Source organism: Panulirus ornatus, chromosome 68 (genome assembly GCF_036320965.1).
Source record: "Panulirus ornatus isolate Po-2019 chromosome 68, ASM3632096v1, whole genome shotgun sequence".
Classification (NCBI taxonomy): Eukaryota; Metazoa; Arthropoda; class Malacostraca; order Decapoda; family Palinuridae; genus Panulirus; species Panulirus ornatus.
Genome location: NC_092291.1, coordinates 8,430,423 through 8,456,707, shown reverse-complemented (window position 1 = coordinate 8,456,707; position 26,285 = coordinate 8,430,423). Strand labels below are relative to the sequence as shown.

Here is a 26,285-nt window from a genome sequence, read left to right as displayed (position 1 = left end):
GACGAATGGTGAGAGATATTGATAATAATAATAATAATAATAATAATAATAATAATAATAATAATAATAATAATAACAATAATAGTAATAATAATAATAATAACAATCTCTTGTAACTAACTGACTCTCCCAGAAGTAGTGCCAGGAACAAACGAACAATGCAATACAAACTATTTCACGGTTTAGCTTGAGTGCTTCATATCTCCTGGTTCAGCCTATTAACAGCATGTCGCCCCCCATATACCACATTCATTGAATTCATTCTATCAACAGCACGCCTCTCATCCTAATAATAATAATAATAATAATAATGATAATAATAATAATAATAATCTAATTCACCCTTTAGACGAACAAAATGGATCATTTATGAGAAAAAACGAGAACGACTGGTAAATATAATCCACATATCGCGAGTAACCTTATAAATCGCCGATTTCCCATGGATCATCGTACATACCCTCCTCTCCCCTACCACTGCCCGTATCATCATGCTTAATCGTCGTGGTAGTCGTGGTGGTCGTGGTGGTCGTGGTAGTCGTGGTGGTTGTGGTGGTCGTGGTGGTCGTGGTGGTCGTGGTAGTTGTGGTAGTCGTTGCCGTTAACATCACAACACGACACAGCAGCTCAGTCTTGCAGACGACGAGGCTTTGGCTTCATGGGTCGAAAAAATGAGGTGTTTCTGATCCCGACACAGAGCACAGGTCTTGAACAACAACATTTCTCCGGTCATATTACCTTCCTCCCACGCGGTACAAATGACAAGTTAACCGAGGGTGTAGGTGGAGCACATCTGTCTGGGGGGAGGGAGTGGAAGACAGATGTGTACACGTGTGTGGAGCAAATCTAACATGAAGAGGGAGGAGGACAGATGTGTGTGTGTGTGTGTGTGTGTGTGTGTGTGTGTGTGTGTGTGTGTGTGTGTGTGTGTGTGTGTGTGTGGGATCTCTTACACAAGACTGGGTGATGGTAGGTCCGTGTTACCACAGATGACCTCCCTGGGGTCGCATCCTTCACGACAACATCTGTATACATCCCTCTGTCTGTCTACCCACGTATCTAATGCATCTCTTTAATTACCCATCTAAACACAAACTCACACACATTCTACATATATCATCTTACTATCTATGGTTGATTCTTTGAATTCTAAATTCTTAGAGCTAAAATATCTAGTAACAAAAATGGATGTGTTTCAGTGTCCAAAAACACATCCAGTGTCCAAAATACTTTCTTCGCCTTTCCTCCACTGTTGTACATTTAAGATTTATTTCATCTGTACGGTGTACAGATTACTGAAAACATTTTGAAAATATGTTTGAAGTTATGTGCTGTTTCGTTCCAACTAATCGCAGAGGGGACGTGAGCTGGTATGGTAACCTGCATCACCTAGACTGAGGTTCTCTCGAAGCACACACACACTGGTCATGGGATCGACAGATAACAAATGACCTGAATGGTCTAGGATGACGTTATCTGCTGGAGGACACTAGTAGTCGTCTCTGGACTAATCTTATCTGTGATGGAGACAGGACTGTAATGCTGAGGGCAACTCCCAACAGCAGACTCCCTCTGGCTCAAAAGCCGACGCCTAAAAACCGAGGGGAAATGCCCTACAGTATAGGGAGAGTACACTACCATGGATCTCATCTTTGTCTCTTGTGGGAAGCCACAAGTGAGGGACTGGGTTAGGAGAAAATGGTGTTTCAGGTGACACTGCGACGGTGGAAAGGGTCGTGTTATGTGGAGGTTTTTCGTTACGTGGCCCTGGGTTACGATGGGTGCTAGGTTAAGGTGCTACGTTTGACGAAATGTGTTTCGTGAGGAGGAGGAGCTGTGCTAGCTGAAGGTAACGTGTTAAGTGAGGGCGCTGTGAGAGGTGGAGGTGGAGTCGTCCGTGTAGGTGACACAAGAGGAACGCTCCAGGTGTAGGTGAAGCACTAGGAGCCCCGAAGGTGAAGGTGCTACGCTTAGAAACACGGCTTAAGTCTTGAACGAACGAGAAAGAATAGTTGATATAACACCATATAACACACGATGATAATGTGAGATAATAGATCATAAAAGTGCCAATAATGTAACAGAGTACTCAAAGAAATCCAGCATTACTGTTTACCGTCTCTGGATAAGCAAAACAGACAACTCGCAAAACAACGGGAGAACGGGACCCTCCAGATCCCTCCATCTGTTGCTCAAACGGTAACGGGGAAGTCGTCAACCCCCTCCCACCGGGACTGACCATCCACCCTGGCCCATAAAGATCCCTTACCTGTTTAACCCTTTGGGGTCGACGACATAACTCCCCTGAGTACCGATGGCTGTGGTTAGTCGTCGGTACTCAAAAGGGGTTGAGTCGTCGCATTCAAGGTGGGGGCGACTTCGAGTCAAGGGGTCAAGCCATCGTACTGAAGGAGGTTCAGTCGTCATACCCAAGGAAGAAGGGTTCAGCGGGTCGTCCCTACACGCGGGGGTTCAGTAGGTCGTCGTCCTCATGGGGTTAAGTCGTCGTGCTCAACTCTAAGAGGGTTAAGAAAGCAGGTCCTGAGGCCTCGCAGCAAGGCAGAGAAACAGAGTTAAGCTTTCATGGAGTAACTCGTGTGTGTGTGTGTGTGTGTGTGTGTGTGTGTGTGTGTGTGTGTGTGTGTGTGTGTGTGTGTGTGTGTGACGGCGGCCACGAGTCCCAGAATGCTGTTCATTCACAAAATGCTTTGGCCATTATGACACTATCCAGTCATTAGGGCCGGCTGCTGATCACTGTAATGACACCATCTCTGATCCTAATTGCTTGTTAAGCCCTTTAATCCAACCCCGCTAAGACGGACTTCGATGCAAAGGAAGGCCTTCCCCCACACCCCACCCTACCCCCAGTGGACGTTCTAATGAGATTTTCTCATCGAGTGGAGGGGAGGTGGGAGAGGGGGGAGGGGGTGGGGGGGTGGGGGTGGGGGTGTCAGGATGAACAGGGGCAGCCATCTTAAAAGGCTTCTTAAGTTTCGGCTGTGACGAAGGGGGGAGTAGGGAGGGGAGGGGAGGGGGATGAATGGCATGGTGTCTTAGAAGGGGTGGGTAGAGGGAGGGGGTGGGTGGGCGGGGTGGGTGGGAGTGACCACGTGCGGAGGGTGTTGGAGTGAGGCGAGGGAGGTCGAGTCACACTCGACGCACCAAGTGTTAGGAGGCGGGCGGGCTGGAGGGGGTGACGGAGCTGGTCGGGTCGAGTTGTTACTCCACCTCATCCTCCTCCACCTCCACCAGCTCCTCCTCCTCCTCCTCCTGTTTCTACTCCACCTCCTCCCCCACCTCTTCCACCTTCTCCTCCAGTTCCTACTCCACCTCCTCCTCGACCAAAGCTCCTCCATCACCAACACCACCTCCTCCACCACATGCTGGCATAGTGGCTCAGATTATACGGATTTGTGAGTAAATTACCGGTGGAGTTAAGTATGAAAGACCTTAAATCATCAAGTGGCGAAATGGTCCTTAAGAACCCTGGGGATAAGGCGGCGTTTAGAGTAATGCTTAATGACAGGTAACGACCACCTGGGAATGAATGAATGAGTAAGATTGTTTGGGTATCAATGGGACCCACACGGGGGATTCGACCAAGTGTCCTTAAGTTCTGGAGTGCGACGGTACGACCCTTGAGCCCGAGGGTACGACCCTTGAGCACGACGGTACGACCCTTGAGCACGACGGTACGATCCCTTGAGCACGACGGTACGACCCTTGAGCACGACGGTACGACCCTTGAACACGACGGTACGACCCTTGAGCAAGACGGTACGATCCCTTGGGTATGATGGTTCTGGCCTTTTGGCCTGACCACGAAGGGCAGGTCAAAGGTCATCATACCGAAAGGCCATAACGTCGTGCTCAAGGGGTCGTACTTTCGTGCCCAAGGGGTCGTGCCTTCGTGCTCAAGGGTCGTATCGTCGTACTCAAGGGGTCGTACCTTCGTGCTGAAAGGCCGCACCGTCGTGCTCAAGGGTCGTAACTTCATGCTCGAGGGGTCGTCCCTTCGTACTCAAAGGGTCGTTCCTTCGTGTTCAAGGGGTCATACCTTCGTGCTCTAGAGTCGTGCCGTCGTGCCCAAGGGTCGTACCGTCTGCTTCATGGGGCTTGATTTCAGTCTCTCTGACTCCAGATTTCATAACAATCCTCTGGGAAAACCATTACTTTCCTTCCAGGCTGACCTCTGAAATCACCTTGTGTGACCTCAAACAACAAAGCTCCTCGGAGCAAACAGTATCCACTGCTAACAACCGAACGAGCTTGTTTAAGGATCTGTTTACCCCAATGACCTAATCTCCATATAACGACCATAGTGTCATGAATACGGATGAACACACTCCTGAGGGTGAGTAAAAAGGCTTATTCATCAGCGTGTTGGACACGAGCGTTGTGACTGTGATATATGACACAGGACAGGGAGACACCAGCGTTAACTCATAACCAAATTGAAGCCACGGCTCCCAGTCGCTATAGCCTTACAATTACTAACTAAATTCAATATATAGTTTATATGTAATTGCTTTAAGTGCAAGTTATAACTTGTACGTTCCATTTCTCGTCTCGAATCTACCTGTCAAGCACTCCAGCAACCGTTGCATGACTTCCAGGAGCTGGCCTGGAAAGGGCGGGGCGGAATCGAAGAGGAGAGGGAGCTGATTGGCCGCCGGGCTTCCAGTAGGGGAGGGAGCGGTGACGTCACGCCTCGCAACAGGCTAACCCCGGCCACGCCGGCCAATCGGGTGGGGAACGCGGGTGCGGGGGCGTGGCGTTGGCTCCAGGGGTTGATAGTTGTTACCTTGAGAGATTAGAGGCTCACACAAGTATCCGCTCTGCAGTGAAGCTAACTACTGTACAGAGTGCGTCTTTATCTGGCGTTGTTCTTCTTGGCGCGGCCCTAACCTGCCGACGCCCCGAGTGTTCGTAAGTGACTGACTGAACCTGTGTGTTCTGTGTAAAACCCTCCTCCCCTCCCTCCCTCTTGTACCGCCGCCACAACCAGTGCCGCTCCTCCTGTTGTACCACCACCGCCGCCGCCGCCGCGCGCCACCGCCACCGCCGGACTCCAACACACCACCAAACTGGCTTCCGCAGAAACCGCGACCATGCCGGACCAAGACCTGGCCTCCAAGTACATGGACCTACCGCAGCAAGGGCTGGCTAGCATGGCCCACACGCCGCCCTACGCCCAGCCCCTGGGCTACCAGCAGCCGCCCACGCCCGGCTACAACCCCCCGAGCTACGGCTTCCCGCCCATGTACCCTCAGACCTCCTACCCGGGCTATCCGATGGGATCTTACCTCACGTCGCAGTGTCCATCGCCCTCCGTCGACGGTTAGTACACAAACCTCATGTCCTGTCGAGTCAGTCTTCACCTTCCTCCTGACTGTCAGCTCTCTCTCACCTCCTTCAGGAGTCGTCTCCAAGTTCATCGCTTCCCTCACCAGGGTGGTCCTTATGGTGTCCTTATGACACTCCTGTGGAGGGAGGGAGGAAGAGGAGGTCTTCTTAGGGAGGGTGACAGACGGTTCCTCCTGACGGCGGAGACGTCGCCGGGAGGGCCAGGAGAACCCCTCCCTCCACCAGCTGTTTGAGCCAAGACCAGGCTTACAGTAGAGCCAAGGTCACATTAGTTAATGGTAGGATTTTGACCTTTAGTATCGCATGTCGTCGGGCGTTAAGGCTCACTTATGCATCATTTAACGAGGCTGTTGTTGTTGCTGGCCTCGACTCCGCCATCGTGCGGTTACTCTCAATTGATGTACCACAACGACATCAACACACACGAGTTCCTCTCTCTCTCTCTCTCTCTCTCTCTCTCTCTCTCTGTTCTGGCCTGTGCCGAGTCTGCTCCCATGTCTCTCCTCCTTGAGACACCACACATATGTGCTTGAATATGTATCGGATGGGTATGCTGCTGTGGTGATTGGTCGTCTGCTCTTCCTCTGGCCACTCATATGGAACAAATGTTCTGTTTTGGGTGAGTAAGATGTGTTCTCCAGTGGTGAACACATCTTACTGCTCTGTCATGTCGGGGGAAAAAATTTCTGTCCCACGTGTGGCAGAGATGTTCATCAATGTTCTCCTGTTCTACACAGTGTGTTGGAGATCTCGTGGGTAATGTCTAACACTTCGTACTTTGGAAGTGGCTTCGCTATCTGTACTGACAGTATTATCTCTTATTTCACGTAATACATTCATAATTGATGGCATTCTGATGGACGAGACCAGACACAAACGTTCGCATTAGTCTCGTTCGTTCGAGAGAGTATTTCGTCTGTTCACTGCCATGTTCTGTCCTAAGCAGCAATATAAAAAAAGCAAAAGAGAAAAAAAAAATATCTATGATCCTGGTGTTCTATTCAGCATCATAACGTTTTCATGAGTGTTCTCTTGTTATCGAGAACAGCAAGAACTTTGAGCCAGTACAAAAGGCTTAATTCAACACCTAAAAATATCTCGTATAAAAAAGGAATCTTAGAACAAGAGGAGTATTCATGGTCTCCACAAACGCTAGGGTTTAAAGTCAAATCGTTTCTATGCCTGAAAAGGTCAGAATTGATTGAATACAGATATGCGTATGATATGAGTACGCATAAACGAAAACTGTTATTCATATATTTTGTTTCATTTGAATACCTAACTTTGGATCCACAGTTATACTATTTTTTTTTTTTAGTTTTGTCAAAATTAAGCAAATCTGTCACCATACACAAACACACATACATATAAAAAACACACACTCACACACACATACACACGTTTGTTCATTCACATCAAATGCAGAATTGCTTTTAATGCCATATATAGTGAGTGGGAGGGGGGGGGGATTCACTGGTGATATACAGGGCAGTGTGCATGCATGACTGCACATCCATGCGCAGTGTGTGTGTGTGTGTGTGTGTGTGTGTGTGTGTGTGTGTGTGTGTGTGTGGTGATGTGTGCGTCAGGGAGGCTCCGGGGTAGGAAGCTGTGTATTTCTGTGTCCTTGTGTTGGTATGGTTAAATTATGGGGTCGTCTGTCTCCATCTTCTTTCTCCTCTTCTTCTTCTTCAGTGGTTCTGTATGACTCTTAAACTTGTATTTATGTCGCGATTTTTCTATGTTAGCGTTTTTCTTTTTCATTTCTAAACTCGAATAATTCTCATCTTTCTTTCTTTGCTGCGTCTGTCTTGGGCTTGAGTGCTTCCGTCTCTTTTTTACTCATGATCCTTGCCTTTTTCCATCTTCCTTTATGGCATTCTATTACTATCTCTCTTCTATCTCACTCTTCCTCTGTCTCTCTTTCCCATCTCTTCTTTTCCTCTTTGTTGCTGAAACGTCCTCTTTCCTAGTCTTCGTATAATGATTTTCACTCTCGCAAAACCTTCTCTTCTCTCTATCTCATCCTTCTGTTTGAGCTTTATCCTTATCACTTATCTTTCTCTTCTATCCCTCCCCTACACTATCATTCTCTCTATTTCTCTGTTCATTCCTCTTTTACCTATTTTTTTTTCATATCATCATCATCATCATCATCATCATCATCATCATCATCGTCATCATCAAACTCACCATCATCATCATCATCACGCACTTCCTAATTTGTCACTACAAATTACTTTTTATTTTTATTTTTCCCCAGCCTCAACCTTCCTGCATGCCTACCTCCCACCCTCCAGCTTTCCTCCCCTCACTCGGGTCCACCAATAGAGGGCAGACAAAGCCACACTTACGGGTGTAATTGCTCAACAATCGTCCTATTAGCGGTAATGATCCACGATCCTGCCAAAGTGCCGGCGAACCCGTCAGTACTCCGTGGCTTACGCCAAAGCTCCGACGATCTCGCCAGGGCTCCGACGATCTCGCCAGGGCTCCGACGATTTCGCCAAGGCTGCAACGACTTCGCCAAGGCTACGACGATTTCGCCAGAGCTTCTAAGGATTTCTCTAATGCTCCGACGATGTTGCTCATCCTCCGACGATTTCGCCAGAGCTTCAACAACATCGCCGAAGCTCCGACGGTGTCTCCGACGCTCTTACCACGTCTCTAAGAGTTCTGCAAATTTTGCCAGGGATTCCGCCAAAAACTGAGGATCCGGAAGAAGCATCGAGGGGGGTAGCGCTGAAGCGATGACAACGCACGAGTAGCCAGTGACACCTCTTGATGTGACGGTAATCCCCGAGGAGCGAGACACCATCACAGACCCGGTTATCGTAAAGTCATTACGTTACCCATGAGAGAATCCGATACCCCGTCAGATACGTGTGTATTGTGCCACTACAAACCGCTTAATCATTTCCCCTGTTAAGACGCCCAGAACGAATCGTTCACACTCATTTCACATTCCATATTTGACTGTCCCTCGCTCGGGAATTCCGACAGTACAGAAGATACAGCTGATCACTGTGAAATGCCATATGTCATTGGGCTTCTTATTGTCTCCTGAATCTTATACACTTTCTGTACCATTTACGAAGGTGAACACTGTGTGTGTGTGTGTGTGTGTGTGTATGTGTGTGTGTGTGTGATTCTCTTGCTTGGAGTGTGATCGCTGGCCAGCAGGACGCCTCGGCATTCACCATGCAGGGTCGTGACGGATGCAGGATTGGATTCCACTCCGTTCACATGGCGCCCTTGTATTATGTGTGGCGGGGGTTCGATCTCGTGGAAGATAGCGGATGATGGTCTAGCCACACTCACACCACCAGGGTTCTGCCCGGTTACCAGGCACGTTAGGTTCATGTTCCTCACACATCACTGGGGTTCTGATGGATCACACAGAGCTTCAACAGTTGAAAAAGAAGTTCTGGCTAAGTCACATATTACAGTGCCTGGAGTCGTTCACCAAATACAGTTACAGTCCCTCTGAAATGCACAGAGGTTTTCATATTACGGACGTTTCAGTTCCCGAGGGAATTCGTAGGCTGCCGTTTCTCACAGAATACAAGGGTTACTGTATTTCTAGTGTACGGATTTTATTCTTGTACAGGATACAGACAGTGTCTCTGAGAATACAAGATGCTTCAGTACGACACACTCAGACTACAGGAACTTCAAGACTTCCACGGAATACAGACGTCGAGCTCTTATCACAGACCCCACAGACGCGGCACAGACGCTCTGGCCCATCCTAACGCACACATAGGTTAATAAATCTTTGTCAGAAGAGTTGGGTCTGGGCGCTCTCCGTGTCTGTGTTCCGTGTCTGTTGGCCCGACATTCCTCCACATTCATGAGCTGTATTGAGGGCGGAGGGGGGAGGGGGGTCGAGTTCTGGGCGTGGGCGTGGAGGTAGCGTGCATCTGGGCGTGGGCGTGGAGGATCTGGGTGGGCATTCCTGGCGTGGGCGTACAGGAAGAGGGAGGGCCTGGGCGAGCATTTTTGAGGAGTGCGTATGCCTGGTGTCAGGGTACGTCTGGATGCGCACGGTTGTATCTGAGAGTCTGAATAAGGAATACGTTCTTGGACATGGGCTTAACAGGGTGTACAACTAGGCACACGGTTCTGCCACGGGCCATGTGAGCATGTAGGCGAGTATGTGGGCATGTAGGAGGGGTATGTGGGCATGTAGGAGGGGTATATGTTGGTGGCTGTACGCTGCTGGTCCCCCGCGCGCGGATTGTATAAGCCTTATAATATGGGTAGGCCTATGTATGTGGTAGTACGCTTCACGCCGCGCCTTCCGGTGTGGCGTTCCCGTAGGCTTTTGTGTCGACGTCTTCGGCGCCCGTTGCCTCATTACGGGGCTTCTCACACTGGGAGGAGACCTTCGCACACCGACGGACGCAAAGGTGTCGCAGCGATGGGGCGATAGTGTGGTTGGTGGTCGGGTCAAGAAAGTGGTGTTCCTTGGTGCGGATTTAAGAACGAGAGGAGAGGTGTGTTTGGTGTCTATATCCAACTTTCCTGACATACTTGCAACACATATCAAGACAGTCTTGCTGTAACATAAGATTCCAGAGACTTCAGAAATCGCACGAACTGCAAAAACCCCAAGAAACCTACCGGCTCAAGAGAAACCCGACAGACAAAGAAGATCAAAGAAATCTCACAAATAACAGAAACCTAAGAAACATTTACAAACAACAAACGAAAGTCGTACATAAAGCAGACAAACAACCACTTACAAATCCTCAAAAGACAACGCTTATTCTTTGCCCAACGGTAACAGAAACCCGATATAAGGAAACCCACAACATTATACCAACAACAGAAACCCGACAACATGGACCACAGACCTGGTCCGTTACAACAGAAACCCGAGAAACCTCACGAAATTAGACACCAAAGAAACCTGTCAAAACAAAGACCATCTAAAGGCGCTATGAACAATAGAAACCTTGGTGGACACCTTCAGGCATTCCATGAAAACCCCCACCCCGCCCTCCCTTACCGGAATCCTCAATGGTGTCTCCCAGTTAAAAGGCAGGCGGAAAACCTCCCACTAGATACCCAAAGGAAACCTCTTCTTCACTGATACCACAGGGAAACCCGGAAGCCTTCAACCACAAATCTAAGATAATTCTCCCCCTAAGAAACCTCAGGGGATTCTTCTACTACAGGTTTCACGGAGGCCTCGTGCTAAACACTCCAAGAGAAACCCTCCAGTAGCTACTCCAAGACATCCTTCAAATAAACAGCCAAAGGAAGTCCTCTCCACAACCGTCCAGTAGAGCTGCCGGCGGGAGTTCCTGGAACTTCTAGTCGTGTATCTTCTCTCTCTTCCCGGCTGCAGGCACAAACCCTCCTTCCGTTCCTCCAGCAAGTGACACACTCCCCTGTGACGGAGAACCCTTACTGTCCTAGGCAGCAGAGCTCCTGCCGAAGATTTCCCCCATCCTCCTTCGGCAGCGGCGGCGAAACGAGCTGCCGCCGCCGCTGCTGCTGCTGGCTGCTGTTGGTGGCCAAGAAGGAGTGTTTTGGAAGAGCGATGGGCCATTGGATCATTCTAATTATCTCGTTAGGTCATGGTGATTGCCGAAGGTAAACATTTATATTTAGTGGCTGAAGTTAGGCCAGACGAAGGAGAAGAAGAAGAAGGAGTAGGAGGAGGAACTGCCTGTCCGCTGGTGATGATGGTGTTGCAAGGTCTAACCGGTGATTATAACTCATCATTATCTCCTCGAAGGATTTAATGGAAGGATAAGAGGCAAGAGCGCTGGCTCCGTCACTGGGATTAGCATCGCAATGGATCCCCTTAATGTGAGCCGTGGTCGAGTTGAGGGATCGTATCCGCTTACCACCGGACTCAAGTCTTGTCGACTGATTGATTCTAATACGCGAGACTGAGGTTGTTGCGTCCTGCTGAAGGGCAGGGCAGAGCGTGGCAGGATGTGATCACAGTTGTATGCTCCACATGAGCGAATTATATATGATTATCGTCGGCCAGTAACTTTATGAGTTAACGCAGACTCACTCCCACGACACACTAGGAACCGATTTCCCTGGGGATCTTTTTTTTTCGTTTTTTTTTTTTTGAGGAGGAAGAAAGATGGGTACTAAGTCTCAGGTGTCTTTGATTTAGTAGTGTTGAGGTGGTGTCTGGGAACCATCTCACACCCTCTGTGTCAGTAGGTTGTGGACAGCAGCCGCGCCCAGGGAAGTACTCCCATCCTGACTCACGAGGACTCAAGTGATGCCCGGTAAACCCACCATCCCACACCTTCCCTCCGTGCCACCATCGCTCACATCACTCTCCCTCTGACCGTAACTAAGCGGCTACTAACTAGCCATTCCACACACACACACACACACACACACACACACACACACACACACACACACACACCATACATCTATTCCTTTCTAGCCTTCACAACCCCTTTCTTTCATCATCCCCATCTCTCTCTCTCTCTCTCTCTCTCTCTCTCTCTCTCTCTCTCTCTCTCTCTCTCTCTCTCTCTCTCTCTCATTTCTCCAACGCTTCCCCGACATCCTGGCTTCGTGTACGCCCGCCCTCCGTGACTGGAATCCTTTAAAAAAAACCCACACACACACACACCACCTTCCTTCCGTACATTGGGAAAACCTTCTCGTGAGGAGTCTCCGTGCAGACCACCTCGAACACCGCTTTCGTTTTGGCGGGTAAGTTCGTCCCGGACTCGACCTTCCCTGTCACTGGCCGTCTCCAAATGAGAAGACTTCAAATATTTATTGCTGGGCCGCAACGCGCAATCCAGACTGTATCACGGGAATTATAGAGTGTCTTCGCGGAGTGCAAACACGCTACTGACCACTGCCTCGACCAGCAAGAAAATCAAGTCTGGTGTGTGTGTGTGTGTGTGTGTGTGTGTGTGTGTGTGTGTGTGTGTGTGTAGTAGTAGTAGTAGCAGTAAAGTGTATCTAAGTCATATGTTATAATTTGGGACAAGTTTCGTTCGTGAAATATGAGCGTGTATCGCGCGGGATCATATACCGTACTTGTGTGAGATAAATTCTGGCGGTGAATTTTGGTGTAAAACAAAAATGTAAATAAGACTTTATTTACAGAGCTATAGAGAAAAGTTATTTACAATTTTTCTTCTTCAAAATTCTGATTTACGAATTTCGTGGCAACTTTGATTATTGATTAATGTCCCGATTCATCAGACAATTATTCGCTGACGTCCCAATTTAATTGCGTCTATTCCTACACCAATTATTCATCACTGTAACTGTGTATATTCTCTGTAAATTGCATGATTTCATTATACAGTGATTCTGTTCTGAAGTGATTTTTTTTTTATCATATATAAACACAGGCCTGTGTCCTTGCATACAAAAATATTCTTGTCATTAACGAATTCTCAAAATAACTCTTGTAGTTTTTCATAACTTTTTGACGTTTAAATAGTTTTCTGTAAATTATTTTCGAGATGGTTATTCATTTTTTTTTTTTTGGATCTGGCTGCGTCACCTCGGGAGACACCGAACTCTCCACTTGTGAAGGAACTGGAAAAAAGCTTAAGCTGGAAGATAAATATCAATACACAAGACCAGCGACCCACTGGGGGTAAAAGCTTGGAGCTCCTTCAGCGACATATGAGTGTCAAGCTTTGCATCACTGACAAAAGCTTGATTTTGAGGATAAAGCTTAACGTACAGCCTCACCGTCCCACACTCTGAAGGGGGAAAAAAAACAACTTAGTGCTTTTTAAGTGGCAGGTAAAACTATCTTCCTCCCACTGTGATGACCACTTACGAGTATCAGATTCGTATCAGTGGTCCACTTCATCTTGTCTCCATCAAAGCCTTCAACACTTCAGTGGGTAATTATCATGCAATAAAACATATTGCCATAAAAAAGGTACCAGAGGTGCTTTTGTTTACTTTTTTTTTCTTTTACCTCCTACTACAAGCCAACAGGAGCGAATAATGCGAGTATGTAGACAACTTCAACAACACACGAGGGAGAAAATTGTTATCTAACAACTTAGAGAAGTTGTGAGGATCATTCACGGTTTTCTGTTAGCACTGAAGCTGTTGTTTTCTTCATTGTATAACTTATCTAAAAAAAAAAAAATCCCAAAAGTGGACCATGCTGTGAACTACTGACTGACTTATTCATTTTACGTCATTCACTGCCATTCACAAATTTGGGATCATCATTTCATTCAAAAATTGAAAAAAAAAATATCTTAAAAATTCGCTGTATTTTGAAACTTGTAAATATTTACAGTGAGAGTGAATGATACATCTTTATACATGGCATTCATTATTCACTTATCTATGCTGGGTGTGTAATGCACCATTTCCAATTCTATTTCTGAGTCCTTGTGTTGATATCAGGACAGCTTCATGATATGGTACAGTGAATCCAAAATTACTGATAATTACACGTAATATCTTATCTCTAAATATCCCCAGTTTATATCCATAATCAAAGCGTTATCACTCTATCATTGACATGGAAGGGGTTGGGAAAAAATGCGAGGCGTATTGTATAACTTAAGAGAATCCATCATTAACAGAATGAAATGTGTTACTTATCAATAAACTGTTTTCTATAATATATTCATACATTTAGTAAAATATTCATATGTGTTTTTTTTTTTTGTGTGTGTGAGTGTGTGTGTGATTCTCGCATTTTCACACAGTCTAATATCATTATTTTCTCTTCACTTATTCAGGGTCTCGATGCGATGGCCAGGAGGTGTCAAACCCAATTTTTCTTTTCTAACCAATTCACCAATTTTTATCTTTGAGATTTTCTAAGAGAAAAAATGAATTTTTGGAAAGGGAACTAACTGGTGCTGTATCCTCATTATCATGAGTAATATCTAACACGCTTCACTGTAATATTCGTGGAAGAATATTCCTGATTCACCTTAACGATATAACTATTCTCGGTGAATCAGCCCGCAACCCCACCGTCTCTCCATAACCCCCATTTGCATATCGTTTTGGTGGCAGGAGTCGATCGTTTCGTCGTCACCTGAGCGAAGAGGCCAATGTTGGTCATCGACCACTGGACCTTATCCCACTGCTGCTCATCTCTAATAATATCTAACGTCATTTCTCCACGACTGACGAGGAAAGCCAGGACCTTCAATTGCCGTGCTGTACGGGGTTGATGTTCTACACTCGTGGGGGCCGCCCATAGCTTGAACATTGTCTATCATACAACCTTTTATATATATTGTAAATAGGTCGTAGGTCGGAGAGATGTGTTGTTTCTTTACTGTGTGACGACCGGAACAAGATCTGAATGGTAAAGGACTTGGCTTTACCACCGTAATTGGCTGTGAGTAGGTATATGAAAAAAATAAATAAATGCGTTTTACACTACGTGGCTATCCTATTGGGCCCTGAACTGACGAATGAAATTGGGCCTTACACTGTATGACCACCGTGATCAGCTCTGAGTGGGTAAAAAGATAAAAATGAAGATACTATCAAAAATGTGTCCATGTGTTCTACTGCTGTTCTGTGTACAAACACGACGACCCTCTCTCAGACCTGCGGAGGAGCCCGGTCTACCTACACAGCTGTGCTCCAGCGTCTTGCGGTTTCGTCAAAGGAAAGCATGGAAAGCGACCCTCATTGCTAACTAGAATCATTACTTCAAGATGTGTTCCTCAGAATTTGCTTAAGATGGTTACACTGCGCGCGCGCGCGCGCGAGGCCTGCAACGGAGAGGCTGTATGTATCTCCGTCTGTTTGCTGTTAACGCCGTCAAAAGGACGGAAATGGGTACAGTCTTGTCCAAGATTTTCTCTCCTAAAGGGTGCCATACTTTCCCTGCTCCAGAGTGCAGTGCAGCCTCGAAGCTGCCGCTGTTGAAATGATTTTTTGTGTGTGTGTGTTTTTATTTGCGTCTGTTTGTTCTGCGTTTGTTTCAACGTGTCTGATGGTAGCAGTATTTGTTTTGTTTTTGTTCTTGTGTGCATATGGTCTGTGTTGTGTGGTCACTGTTTTGTGTTTGTTTTATGTATATGTGAACCACATGTTTGTTTGCGGAGTACACTGTTCTGTCTTTGGTGCTCCTGTATACCTAGGAGCGGGGTTTTGTTTGCTGTCTTATTTCTGCTGGTTTAATCTTTCGGCGTTTTGTGTTTTATGTTTCTCTGAAACTTTTTTGTGCGTTTGTAAAGGTATCTCTTAAAGCTTCGTAGAGACAAAATCTGCCCGTACCAAACTCTCTCTCTCTCTCTCTCTCTCTCTCTCTCTCTCTCTCTCTCTCTCTCTCTCTCTCTCTCTCTCTCTCTCTCTCAGGATGGTCAATCATTCCCGCCACTGGACAGAACTTCAGCCACACTGGGCATCACACGACACACACACCAGACATTCGCTCTCCATATCACAGACATCAACACCAAGACACAGACACACTAAACGCCGTTAGAACGTTTAGTGGCTCTCGTTCTACACCAGGAAAAGGAATCCCACGTTATCCTTCTACAAACAGATCATCCGCTCCAACTTAAACCACGCCTCACCTGCCTGGTCACCAGCTTTTCAAAGGTTGACACTGTAACATTACGAACCGCACACAACTGGGTATCAGTATAGTCACTGGTTGCTTAGAAGACCATGAAGTCTTCATACCTGCATTCATAAAGAGGAATGTCTCCAGGGAAATATAATGTCAATATGCTGAGCTCTGAGCTCTCTGCAACAGCAAGAGAGAGGCCTCCCCCCCCCTCCTCCTCCTTTACCACCTAAACCACTCCATAACGAACCACCAACATCAAAACATAGACAAACTGCTCTCCCTTACCTCACGCTATAGCATTCTATGTTCTCAGATTCCCCCTTACTAGATAAACACAACAAAGACACAACTTGTTCACACGGCCATACTTCGACGAACACGAAATCTAGCGTTTCAAAATTTTTGAAGCTAAGAAATCTATATATTATATAATAATAATAATAATAATAATAATAATAATAATAATAATAAAGCAAAATCTATACTCATTGTAATTTTCATTTATGTCAGTTATGAAAGTTACGCATGAGATTGTTTGAATTTCACAACAAAATGTCATTCGAAAAATGAAATACCATTATTAAGCTTTCACGGAACCTTAGTGTTCTGCAGAACTCATTTTGAGAATCCCTGCAGTAAACAACCGCTGCAAATCCCAATCTTAAACTCCATTCCATCGGACACACGTACACCCATCTGAAACTAAGACCCCTAGGAATGTACGAGTTACTGTCCCTCCTCTGTCTAAGCTCTCGACACCAACCATCATTACAAACGTCATTTCATCACCTCATCACGTCCAATATGTGACTCCTACCCTGAAGGCAATGGATATCTACTCTCCAACTGCTCTGTGCTCAGCCCACAGAGAAAGAGAGACAAACAGATCACCACACACACACACACACAAACACACACACACACACACACACAACACACACACACACACACACACACATATATACAGGTGTATATGGTTACGATGGCTGATGATGATTCCATCAAGACATATCAACGTCAACAATCAACATTGTTGAACCATTGACAGTTTGTGTCCTGCTGAGGGGCGACACTCCTTGTCACTGGGGGGGGGGGGGGAAGAGAGAGAGAGAGAGAGAGAGAGAGAGAGAGAGAGAGAGAGAGAGAGAGAGAGAGAGAGAGAGAGAGAAGCGACTTAATGGTCAATGAATATCGGCAAATGGGTTCATTCAGACGGGAGGCTAATGGGCCGTTATCAAAGCCTTTCGTTACAAAGTATTGTAATGGCGTTACGGTATATTTGTCCTGTACTGGATGAAGTGTATGGAGTGGGTTTGTCAGGAAGTGGGTTTTATATTCAGTGTAGGTATTGCCATGAGTTTAAACAGAATTGTGTGTGTGTGTGTGTATATATATATATATAAATACAAATATATATATATATATATATATATATATATATATATATATATATATATATATATATATATATATATATATTCAGTACTAGTAGTTAATGTGACTGAGTAATAATGACAATACACCTCGGAAGATCCGGCACTTGGCTAGTGTGAACTGTTATTCATGTCCCGGGAAGGTGAAAAAAAATGCCTGGTCGTTTTTGTCCTATTGTGCCATGATCAGTGTGGATTTATGATGATCCCCCCCCCTCTCTCTCTCTCTCTCTCTCTCTCTCTCTCTCTCTCTCTCTCTCTCTCTCTCCCTTGATATCCTTTCCTCGTCCTTTCCATTTCCAACCCCCCTCCCCACCACCACCACCTATTTCGAATCGTCTTCACGTCTAAATGAAGCGGTCACTCGCGTATAGAATCCCCTCTCATACATCACCACCACTAAGAATCAAGGGTGGATAAACTGATCCACCATCCCTTACCTCGACGGAGAGAAATCCACACAAGAAATCCATCTCATTATATATATATATATATATATATATATATATATATATATATATATATATATATATATATATATATATATATATATATATATAAACAGTTCGATATTGTCAGAATTTCGCCTTTCGAAACTTAGCACATCTCACTATCGGCTGATCTTAGCAGGGAAGCTGTCTGGGTCTGATTCAATTTACTGATAAGGCCAAATAATATTCACAACAGCGGCTTGATCCGGTTACCGGCGTTTTTGATAACAGGACGCTGAGGGACCCCGGGACGTCAGTGGCCCGCTTACCCGATTTCGAATCTGGATGTACCATTTACCCGGTCGACGCGTTTATGTCTCGCCTCTTGCGAGGTGTTGTATGGGATGTGTGTGTGTGTGTGTGTGTGTGTGTGTGTGTGTGTGTGTGTTTATTAGCGGCTCCTATGAGATGTGATTCTCTATTCCCATTTTTTTTGTATATATATACAATAATAAACCTCTTAAGTTTGTTCACTGCACCTAAAGAAGCACAAAGAGCCAGTAGAGAAAGTCCAGAGGAGGGCAGCAAAGATGGTGCTGGAATTAAGAGAGCTGAGTTAAATGGAAAGACTACGAGCCTTAGACTCACCCCTAGTGAAAAAGAAAAGAGTGAGGGGTGACCTGATCACACGCGACAATGTCCTGGACACTGAACAGTTCTTGGCAAAATGTCGGGATAGAACAACCATAGGACATAACATGAAATCATACCAGAGCACATAACATGTAATCATACCAGAGCACATAACATGTAATCATACCAGAAACTTGTCAAAAAAAATTGGTGTAAAGAAATACTATAATAATATAAGTGTGGTGGATAAATGAAATAAAGTGAACGAAGCTATAACAAATTCGTATAGCATATACAAGTTAAAAACGTCGTATGATAGTAGAAATGGTTCAGATGTGGCCCCACGAGTGTGGAACTCCCTCCCTGTACAGCACAAATAGTACACACACACACACACACACACACATGCAAGTAGATGAGCTCATACAAGATAGCTTCAACTATTGACATACCCATTCGTGTCATTCATAATTCCTCTAAATACCACTCAGAGAATTGATACACCCAAAGGTTTCTAGACGCCTACAACTTCCTAGGAACACTAGATCTTGGGTATGTCACAGTTCTAATATAGATAAGCCACCGACATAAGACGAATTCAATTGATACCAGCGTACGCAAGGGGATATAGCTGATGAGGTGGTGGGGGAATTATCACTAATTTATATATGTAATTATCATGACTGCGTCAAAATGATACCTGGTATTACGTTAAGAATGGTGCTTTACTAACAGGCGAGGCAGGACGTGTGGGAAAGGCTAGCAGAATTTGGTGGAAGAGGTAGAGGAAAGGTCAGACATGTGGGAGGGTCATGACTGAGCGGGGTCAAAGGTCAGAGGAAAGGGCAGGGTGAAAAAAAAAGGTCAGGAGAGGCAAGCACGGAAGGTGAGGTCAAAAGTCAGTAGAAGGAAAGTGAGGTCAAAGGTCGGTAGGAGGAGCAGGAAAGTGAGGGGAAGGTGCAGACACGTGGGATGACTGCCGCGCGAGGTCAGAGGTCAGTAGAAAGCAGAGGGAGGGTTCAGAGGAGACAAGACCAGACGGGAACTGGTCTGAAACCAGATCAGTACACGGGAGGAGGCACACGCTCACACTGACCTCATGGTGAAGACAGCGGGCGGCTCGTGGCGTGGAAAGTGATGATGGTGACCGTGTCAGGCCGGTGGTGAGTGTGAGGTTATGGTGGTGATGATAGTGAGTCGCACCGGCTGTGAAACTGACCTAGAGGTAATGATAGTGACTCGTACTCACGGTGAAAGTTGGCGCGATAATGATGCGTTGTGTCAGTAAAAGTAAGGTGATATATATATATATATATATATATATATATATATATATATATATATATATATATATATATATATATATATATATATATATATATATATATTATTGTATCCAAGCCTAAGCAAGGTATCCATTTACTGACCAGCCTCGAGGTGAGGCAGAACAGCTGGGTTGGGTGCGGGCCGACTGCCCAGCCCCAGGATTCGAACTTGCGCGGGCCCGTGCGTAAACTGGTGGTCAGCAGCGCTAACCACACTGAACTCTAGAATCCCATAATGTGTTCTGATGTACCACAGTACAGGTATGAGTAGGTACAAATACATGTGTTTGTACAGATGTACTCGACAGGGACGTGTGTACACACAGAAGCACAGGTGTGATGAGCAGTTGTAGCGAGAAATGTGTACTTTACAGCCCCCGGGCAAGCCACTGCCTTACAGGACTACTGTGTGGCCGTTACGACGTCTGTTTCTTTCGCTACGCCGCTAAGCTTTAGGAAGTTTTCACCTTCCCATTTCTTCTTAGAAACCTATTACCCGACTCTTCTTTAAAAAGAGGAGGGAATCCCTCTCCTTCCAATCCTCTTGGATTACTCCTAACTCTGCTCTCTTTACAACCTCTATGTGTTTCTAAACCTCTTTCTGTCATGCGCTTAAAGCCAGGCCTTGAACAAGACATTCGTCTGTGTCTGGTGCCTTCAGAAAAATAAAAGAAAGTATACAATACCTTGTGTGTATATATATATATATATATATATATATATATATATATATATATATATATATATATATATATATATTGTTTCTGGTAAAGGGTTGATATGAAGCCAGAGGTTAGAGATAAGAGATGAGATAGAGGTTTAAGGAGGGAACCACCCAATTCCTCTCTCATCTTACCTTTGCTTCTGAAGTAAAAGGAAAAAAAAATACGTGGAAATCATTTACCTAAATAATTTGCATATTATGATAGCTTTAACATGGTTAGTGATAACTACAGCGGAAGGAGGTCGTGTGTGGTCACTGATCTCACACGAATCATTTTCTACCACGGAATGACATCATTGTAGTCATAGTGCGAGCTGGGGAAGAGAGTGAGAGAAAAAAGAAAACGTAACGCGTAAAGTACTCGTTATTATTTTGACGTCTAAATCAAAGCGAATTTCTGCGTGTGTAAATGAAATGTATGACGTGTGATATACTTCATTTACACATCAGTTGATGAATGACATCATACGTATCTTCAGCGATGATTGCTCAAAAATTGTACGCTGTCACAAAACGAGTTACGTCGCCTTCCGCTGCAGAGTATTACTATGAATTATATGTCTACCTCTCGCAAAAACTAGTGCAGGGGGAAGACCATGACTATAAGCAATACTACACTAATACATACACGGGGAAACGTCTCTGAGGAAGTGCATGCCAAATAGGACTCACTGAATGGAATAATGACACCATATTGCCGAGTGCTTCCCATTTGTTACTGGTCGCCTCAGCGGTAGTGTTCTTCGCAAGTGTGTGTGTGTGTGTGTATATATATATATATATATATATATATATATATATATATATATATATATAAACTGAGGTGAGAACATGCCCCTATCGTCCAGAGGAAGACTAGAAAATTTTCAAGTCACACTGAATGTTTTCTCAGCATTTGCCAGCCACACATCAGCTCTCCTAGTAGCGGTCAGAGGTTGCATAGCCACGTCTCCCTCAGCGCTCGCAAACCTGGAATGATTTGTGGCCAGATCTCTGCTACGTATGTGGTACGAGAATTGCGGGTTAATAGCCTTTAATCATGGGTTAATGACCATTAATGATCAAAAGGGGTAGACGGCCATTATCCTCAAGGACGTGTAGTACAAGGACGTGGTCACGGGTCCTGCACGACCACACTTCTCTGTGTCGTGGTGGGGTTGGATTTCCTACCCTCTCTATATCCTTCTGATCATGTTCAAGGATTCCTAGTGTTTCCACATTGGAGGTAAGAAGGAGTCCTACTGTCTCCGTCACGTCCTCCTCTGGGGCTCCCAATCGTACCTCTCAGACAGGGAACACAAGTCCCTCCCTCTCCTGCGGGGTCGTCTCCAGGGGTCCTATCACGTTCCTACAAGGGGATAACACGAGTCCTTTTCATCTCCTTTGAACCCTCAGCAGGACACCTTCACAGATCCTGCTTAAGTCATCAGGACCTGTCTGAGCCTCCGACAGGAGCTCCTTTGCGTCCCTGAGATAAGCAGGAGGAGCTTCAATATACTCCTCAGGCCCCCAGCGGGCGTCCTAGCCAGTTCTCCCTCCCTCCCTCCTCGGAACCCCGGTATGAATCCTAGTGTGTCCTGTGAGGGAGGAGGTAGCAGCCATGCATAAGCCGTTCCGCGTGCTGGGAGAGGCGGGGTGAGGGAAGCGTGTCCATCGCGTGCGGCGGCTGCGCCTCTGAGCCATTGACCGAGCACTTGCTGGAGTCTCACCTGACTTACCCATTTTCTAAAAAAAAAAAAAAAAATGAAAAGAAGTAATGAATAATTTTTCCCGATCACTAATTTTCTCATCCTTTCTTTCCTATGAAATACTTCTCTCTCTCTCGTAATGTTCACTCAGCCATAGTGATGATATTCTTCGAAGTATATTACGGATGAAATGACATTTTCCACGATTTCGGATAAAGGATCGTGTGGTGTCAACAAGAAATTTCCGTTGTTGATGACTCGTTCGGACATCTGAATTAAGCAATGGCCATCACTGGTTGACAGGGAAATCAAGTGTTCACTGTTGTAACAAATTCGGATGACCTACGATAATTTGGTATTACGCTTCATCATATATACATAGGGCGCACAGAAATGGTAATGATAATAAAAATAATGATAAAAATATTGTATTTCGGTGACAAAAATCAGGTTGTCATTCTTAACCCCGTTTTCCTTGCCTGTGTTGACACTCTTCACGTAGTGCAACGCCTGGCGTAACACAAGCACTCGGTAACGCCTTACCCCCTTTTTCTTTTTCTTTTTTTTCTGATGGTTATTTGCTGGTCCACAGCCCAGGTTTCCTCTCCAGCAAACTCAAGTATCACTTGTTGACACTTGACCATGTCTCAAGGAACACCTGAGCCTTGAGAGTAGTACGCGTGTGCGTGACCCCCGTATACCACCATTTAATACGGATCATGTCACATTTGCATATCTCATAAGCCCTTTTTCTATCGAACGCACGCTCACCATATCCCATTTTCTACCGCACACGTAAGTGCCCTATACCCCGTTTTCTACCGTACATTGTGCACAACCCGCATCCTGGTATCTAACCATACCCTGGGGCGCTTCATTACAAAGGCTCGCTTAAACCCACGGCAGACGATGATCCATGAAACACGGAGTCATCTGGACCCGCTACAGCACTCTGCCGCACACCAACAACAGCTGCATCATCAACAAACGCTAACAACGGGCGGCCAACCAGCTAACGCTAACAACGGGCGGGCAACCAGCTAACGCTAACAAACAGCGGGCCGAGCAACCAGCTAACGGTAACAAACAGTGAACGATCAAACAGCTAACGATAACAAACAGTGAACGATCAACCAGCTAACGCTAACAAACAGCGGGGCCGAGCAACCAGCTAACGCTAACAAACAGCGGGCCGAGCAACCAGCTAACGCTAACAGATTACGCGAGATCGAACCCTTTTGGGCTTCTGCGCGAGTAGCCGTGCATTCTCTTCTGCTCAATGACTCCGGAGAATGACAGCAATTACCTGATTGTGCGATCGTGGGAGAGTGAAGGAAGAGGAAGGGAGAGCACGAGGGAGGGAGAGAGGGAGTATATCTGATGAGGACGGAGGGGAGGAGGACACGACCGATGGGGACACACACGAATTACATCAGGATGGAGATCAAGGAGGGAAAAGGTGAGGGGACTGGTGGTGACGGGGACACACACACACACACACACACACACACACACACACGTGGTCACTCAGTGTCACCTAAAACAATGTCCACATTGGCCTCGCCCATCCACCCACCGAGACCCCACCATCCCTCTCCCCTCCACGCTCGTCCCGACACTACGGGGACAAATCCCTCACACCCTCTTATCGCCCAATAATCGAATCCCGGTCACCTTGTGGCGCTACAAGGGGGAGGGGGGGTTGGGGGTGGGAATGGCTTCCCTAAACACGTGGGGGGTCATTTGTGTGGGGCCCTCCCTACCCCTACCACCCACTAAGGCCGGGAGCGTGCGGGCCCGACGGGGGTGCAATGGGTTACTGATCACCAGCTGATTGCTATTCACCATTATTAATATCTCCCGGGGTGAGGAGAGGGTGGGGGTGGGGGGGGATGGAGGAATGGGGCGCGTGGGTGGGAGGGAGGGAGGGAGGGAGGGAATGGGCAGGGCAGAGAAGAAAGGATGATACAAAGAGGCGATATGGTTGAAGGATGGAAGGAAAGGAGACGACCGTGACCCCGTTTTCTCTTTAAAGAGGTGACTGATAATGGGGTAGCTCCTACAGACAGCAGTAACACGTGAATATTTTTCTTAAAACTCATTATTTCGAGTAGAATGATCATCATGATATCAAGACATGCGAAGAAGGCGAAAAAAATAATCAAGAATTTCTTTTGCAGAATTAGAACATGGGAAATGAGAGAATGAAATCATGGAAGAAAATGAAACAAGACTTATAGAATTAAGAAGTGAAAATGCTGTATAAAAGTCATTATTTCTGTAGAATAACCACGAAAAATAAAGAAATATCAAGAAAGAATCAAAGGAGAAGAGAAAGATGAAACAGAAATTACTCTCGCGAAGGTTAGAAAATGGGAAATGAGAGCGTGGAAACATCAAAAGAAAATGAAACGAGGGGCTTGCGGGCTAGTCTGTTTACTCTCGGTTCGTCATCCCGGGCGGAACAGATTCATTTGAGGCGGCTGTTGTCCGTGGTCCTGGGGGGGTGTGAGGTGTTGCTGACATACCTCTGTTCCTCACCCCTTGACACCCACATGAGGCGCGAACCTCACACATAGTCTCGTTAACGCTCAAACTGCTTCACATCTTCGGATCAGCCGCCGAACCACGAGATTCGAACCCCTACACACGTCAGCTTTCGCTCGTCACCTGAATCGCTTGAAATCGACGGACACTTTGGCATCCGCTCCTCCTCATATATGACACACTCCTGACACATGATAATCCTCAGATTATGACACACTCCTGACACATGATAATCCTCATATATGACACACTCCTGACACATGATAATCCTCAGATATGACACACTCCTGACACATGATAATCCTCAGATATGACACACTCCTGACACATGATAATCCTCAGATTATGACACACTCCAGACACATGACAATCCTCAGATTATGACACACTCCTGACACATGATAATCCTCAGATATGACACACTCCTGACACATGATAATCCTCAGATATGACCCATGTATGAAGCAGGAACCCCCCCCCCCCCTCACAGCTGACGTAAACGCTTCACATATTTTCGTTTGAAGTGACACACACACACACACACACACACACACACACACACACACACACACACACTGGCCCTCGCTCTCTAAGTGTGACACTCATGTTAATCGGTTCATGACCTCAATGCATACTTGTCATTCACACTGGAAGCTCACAACTGACACGACTAGGGTGGTTGACACGCTCACGTCTGACGCATGTTATGCACCTGACACGCGCTCAAACTTGACGTACGTCAGGCGCACGACAACGCTAACACTTGACACACATCAAGCGCGAGACACACCAACATTTGAAGCTTACGTTTGAACGTTTGATATAGTAAAGGAATAATCCCAACACGCTCTGAAGTCAGACTCCCGGACACTAGGCCTCTTCACGCGAGAGATATACTGCCTCAGAAATTCTATGGGAAAGTACATGGGAGGAAAATCTACTACTTTGGGAATTCTATGGGAAAGCGTGGAACAGAGGGGGAGGAGGGGGGCGTAAGTGTGAGTTGAGTGCCTCACACACTTGACGCCGCCGGCGCCAGTGAGGGGAGGTCTACGAGTTCCTCCCACACCACCTCAGGCTTCGGTAACTCGCTGAGGAGCGAGGCTAGTAGGGTGCGTGACCACTCGCGAGTGTCAAGGGGTCACTCGTCCCCCTGATGGCTGGAGGAGGAAGCTCGTGTTCCCACGTATTCTGGTGTCAGTCGGTGGTGTGGGCTGATGACACGACCTGGTGCTGGTGTCAGCGGTGTGTGTGTGTTGGGGGGCTGACAACACGGCCTGGGTCTAAATGGGTCTACCAGTTACAGAAAATCCCAGCGCATCCAATTTTACTATGGGTAAAATTGGAAAATAAGCCTATTAAACGAATATTGGCTGTTCACGCCGTAAAAATAGGCCTATTTTACCCATACATGAAATTGGTTATTCACAAAATGTCTTTCTATCGTTTTTTTACGGAATGTTCGAAGATGGTGATGAGTAAATCATGAGATGAATAAAATGAATAAGGGCCGCCTGAACTCAGGCCAGGGACTCACCCACCCACCTACAACAGCCACCACCCCGCCCACACTACGAATTCGGACCTCACTCTTTTACGCCCA

General features: G+C 46.2%; 1 protein-coding gene across 2 annotated transcripts in view; it reads left to right on the top strand.

Annotated features, from left to right (window-relative positions):
• Nucleotides 1-4,816: 4,816 nt before the first annotated feature.
• LOC139747466 (uncharacterized) overlaps nt 4,817-26,285 on the top strand; it is a 148,139-nt gene continuing 126,670 nt past the window's right edge. Inside the window, exon 1 of one of the 2 annotated variants that reach the window (XM_071659829.1) lies at nt 4,817-5,340. In XM_071659829.1, coding sequence (XP_071515930.1) covers nt 5,112-5,340 — 229 coding nt within the window. In that variant the 5' untranslated portion in view covers nt 4,817-5,111. The remainder of the gene's footprint in view (nt 5,341-26,285) is intronic. The other variant, XM_071659830.1, reaches the window with a different exon arrangement.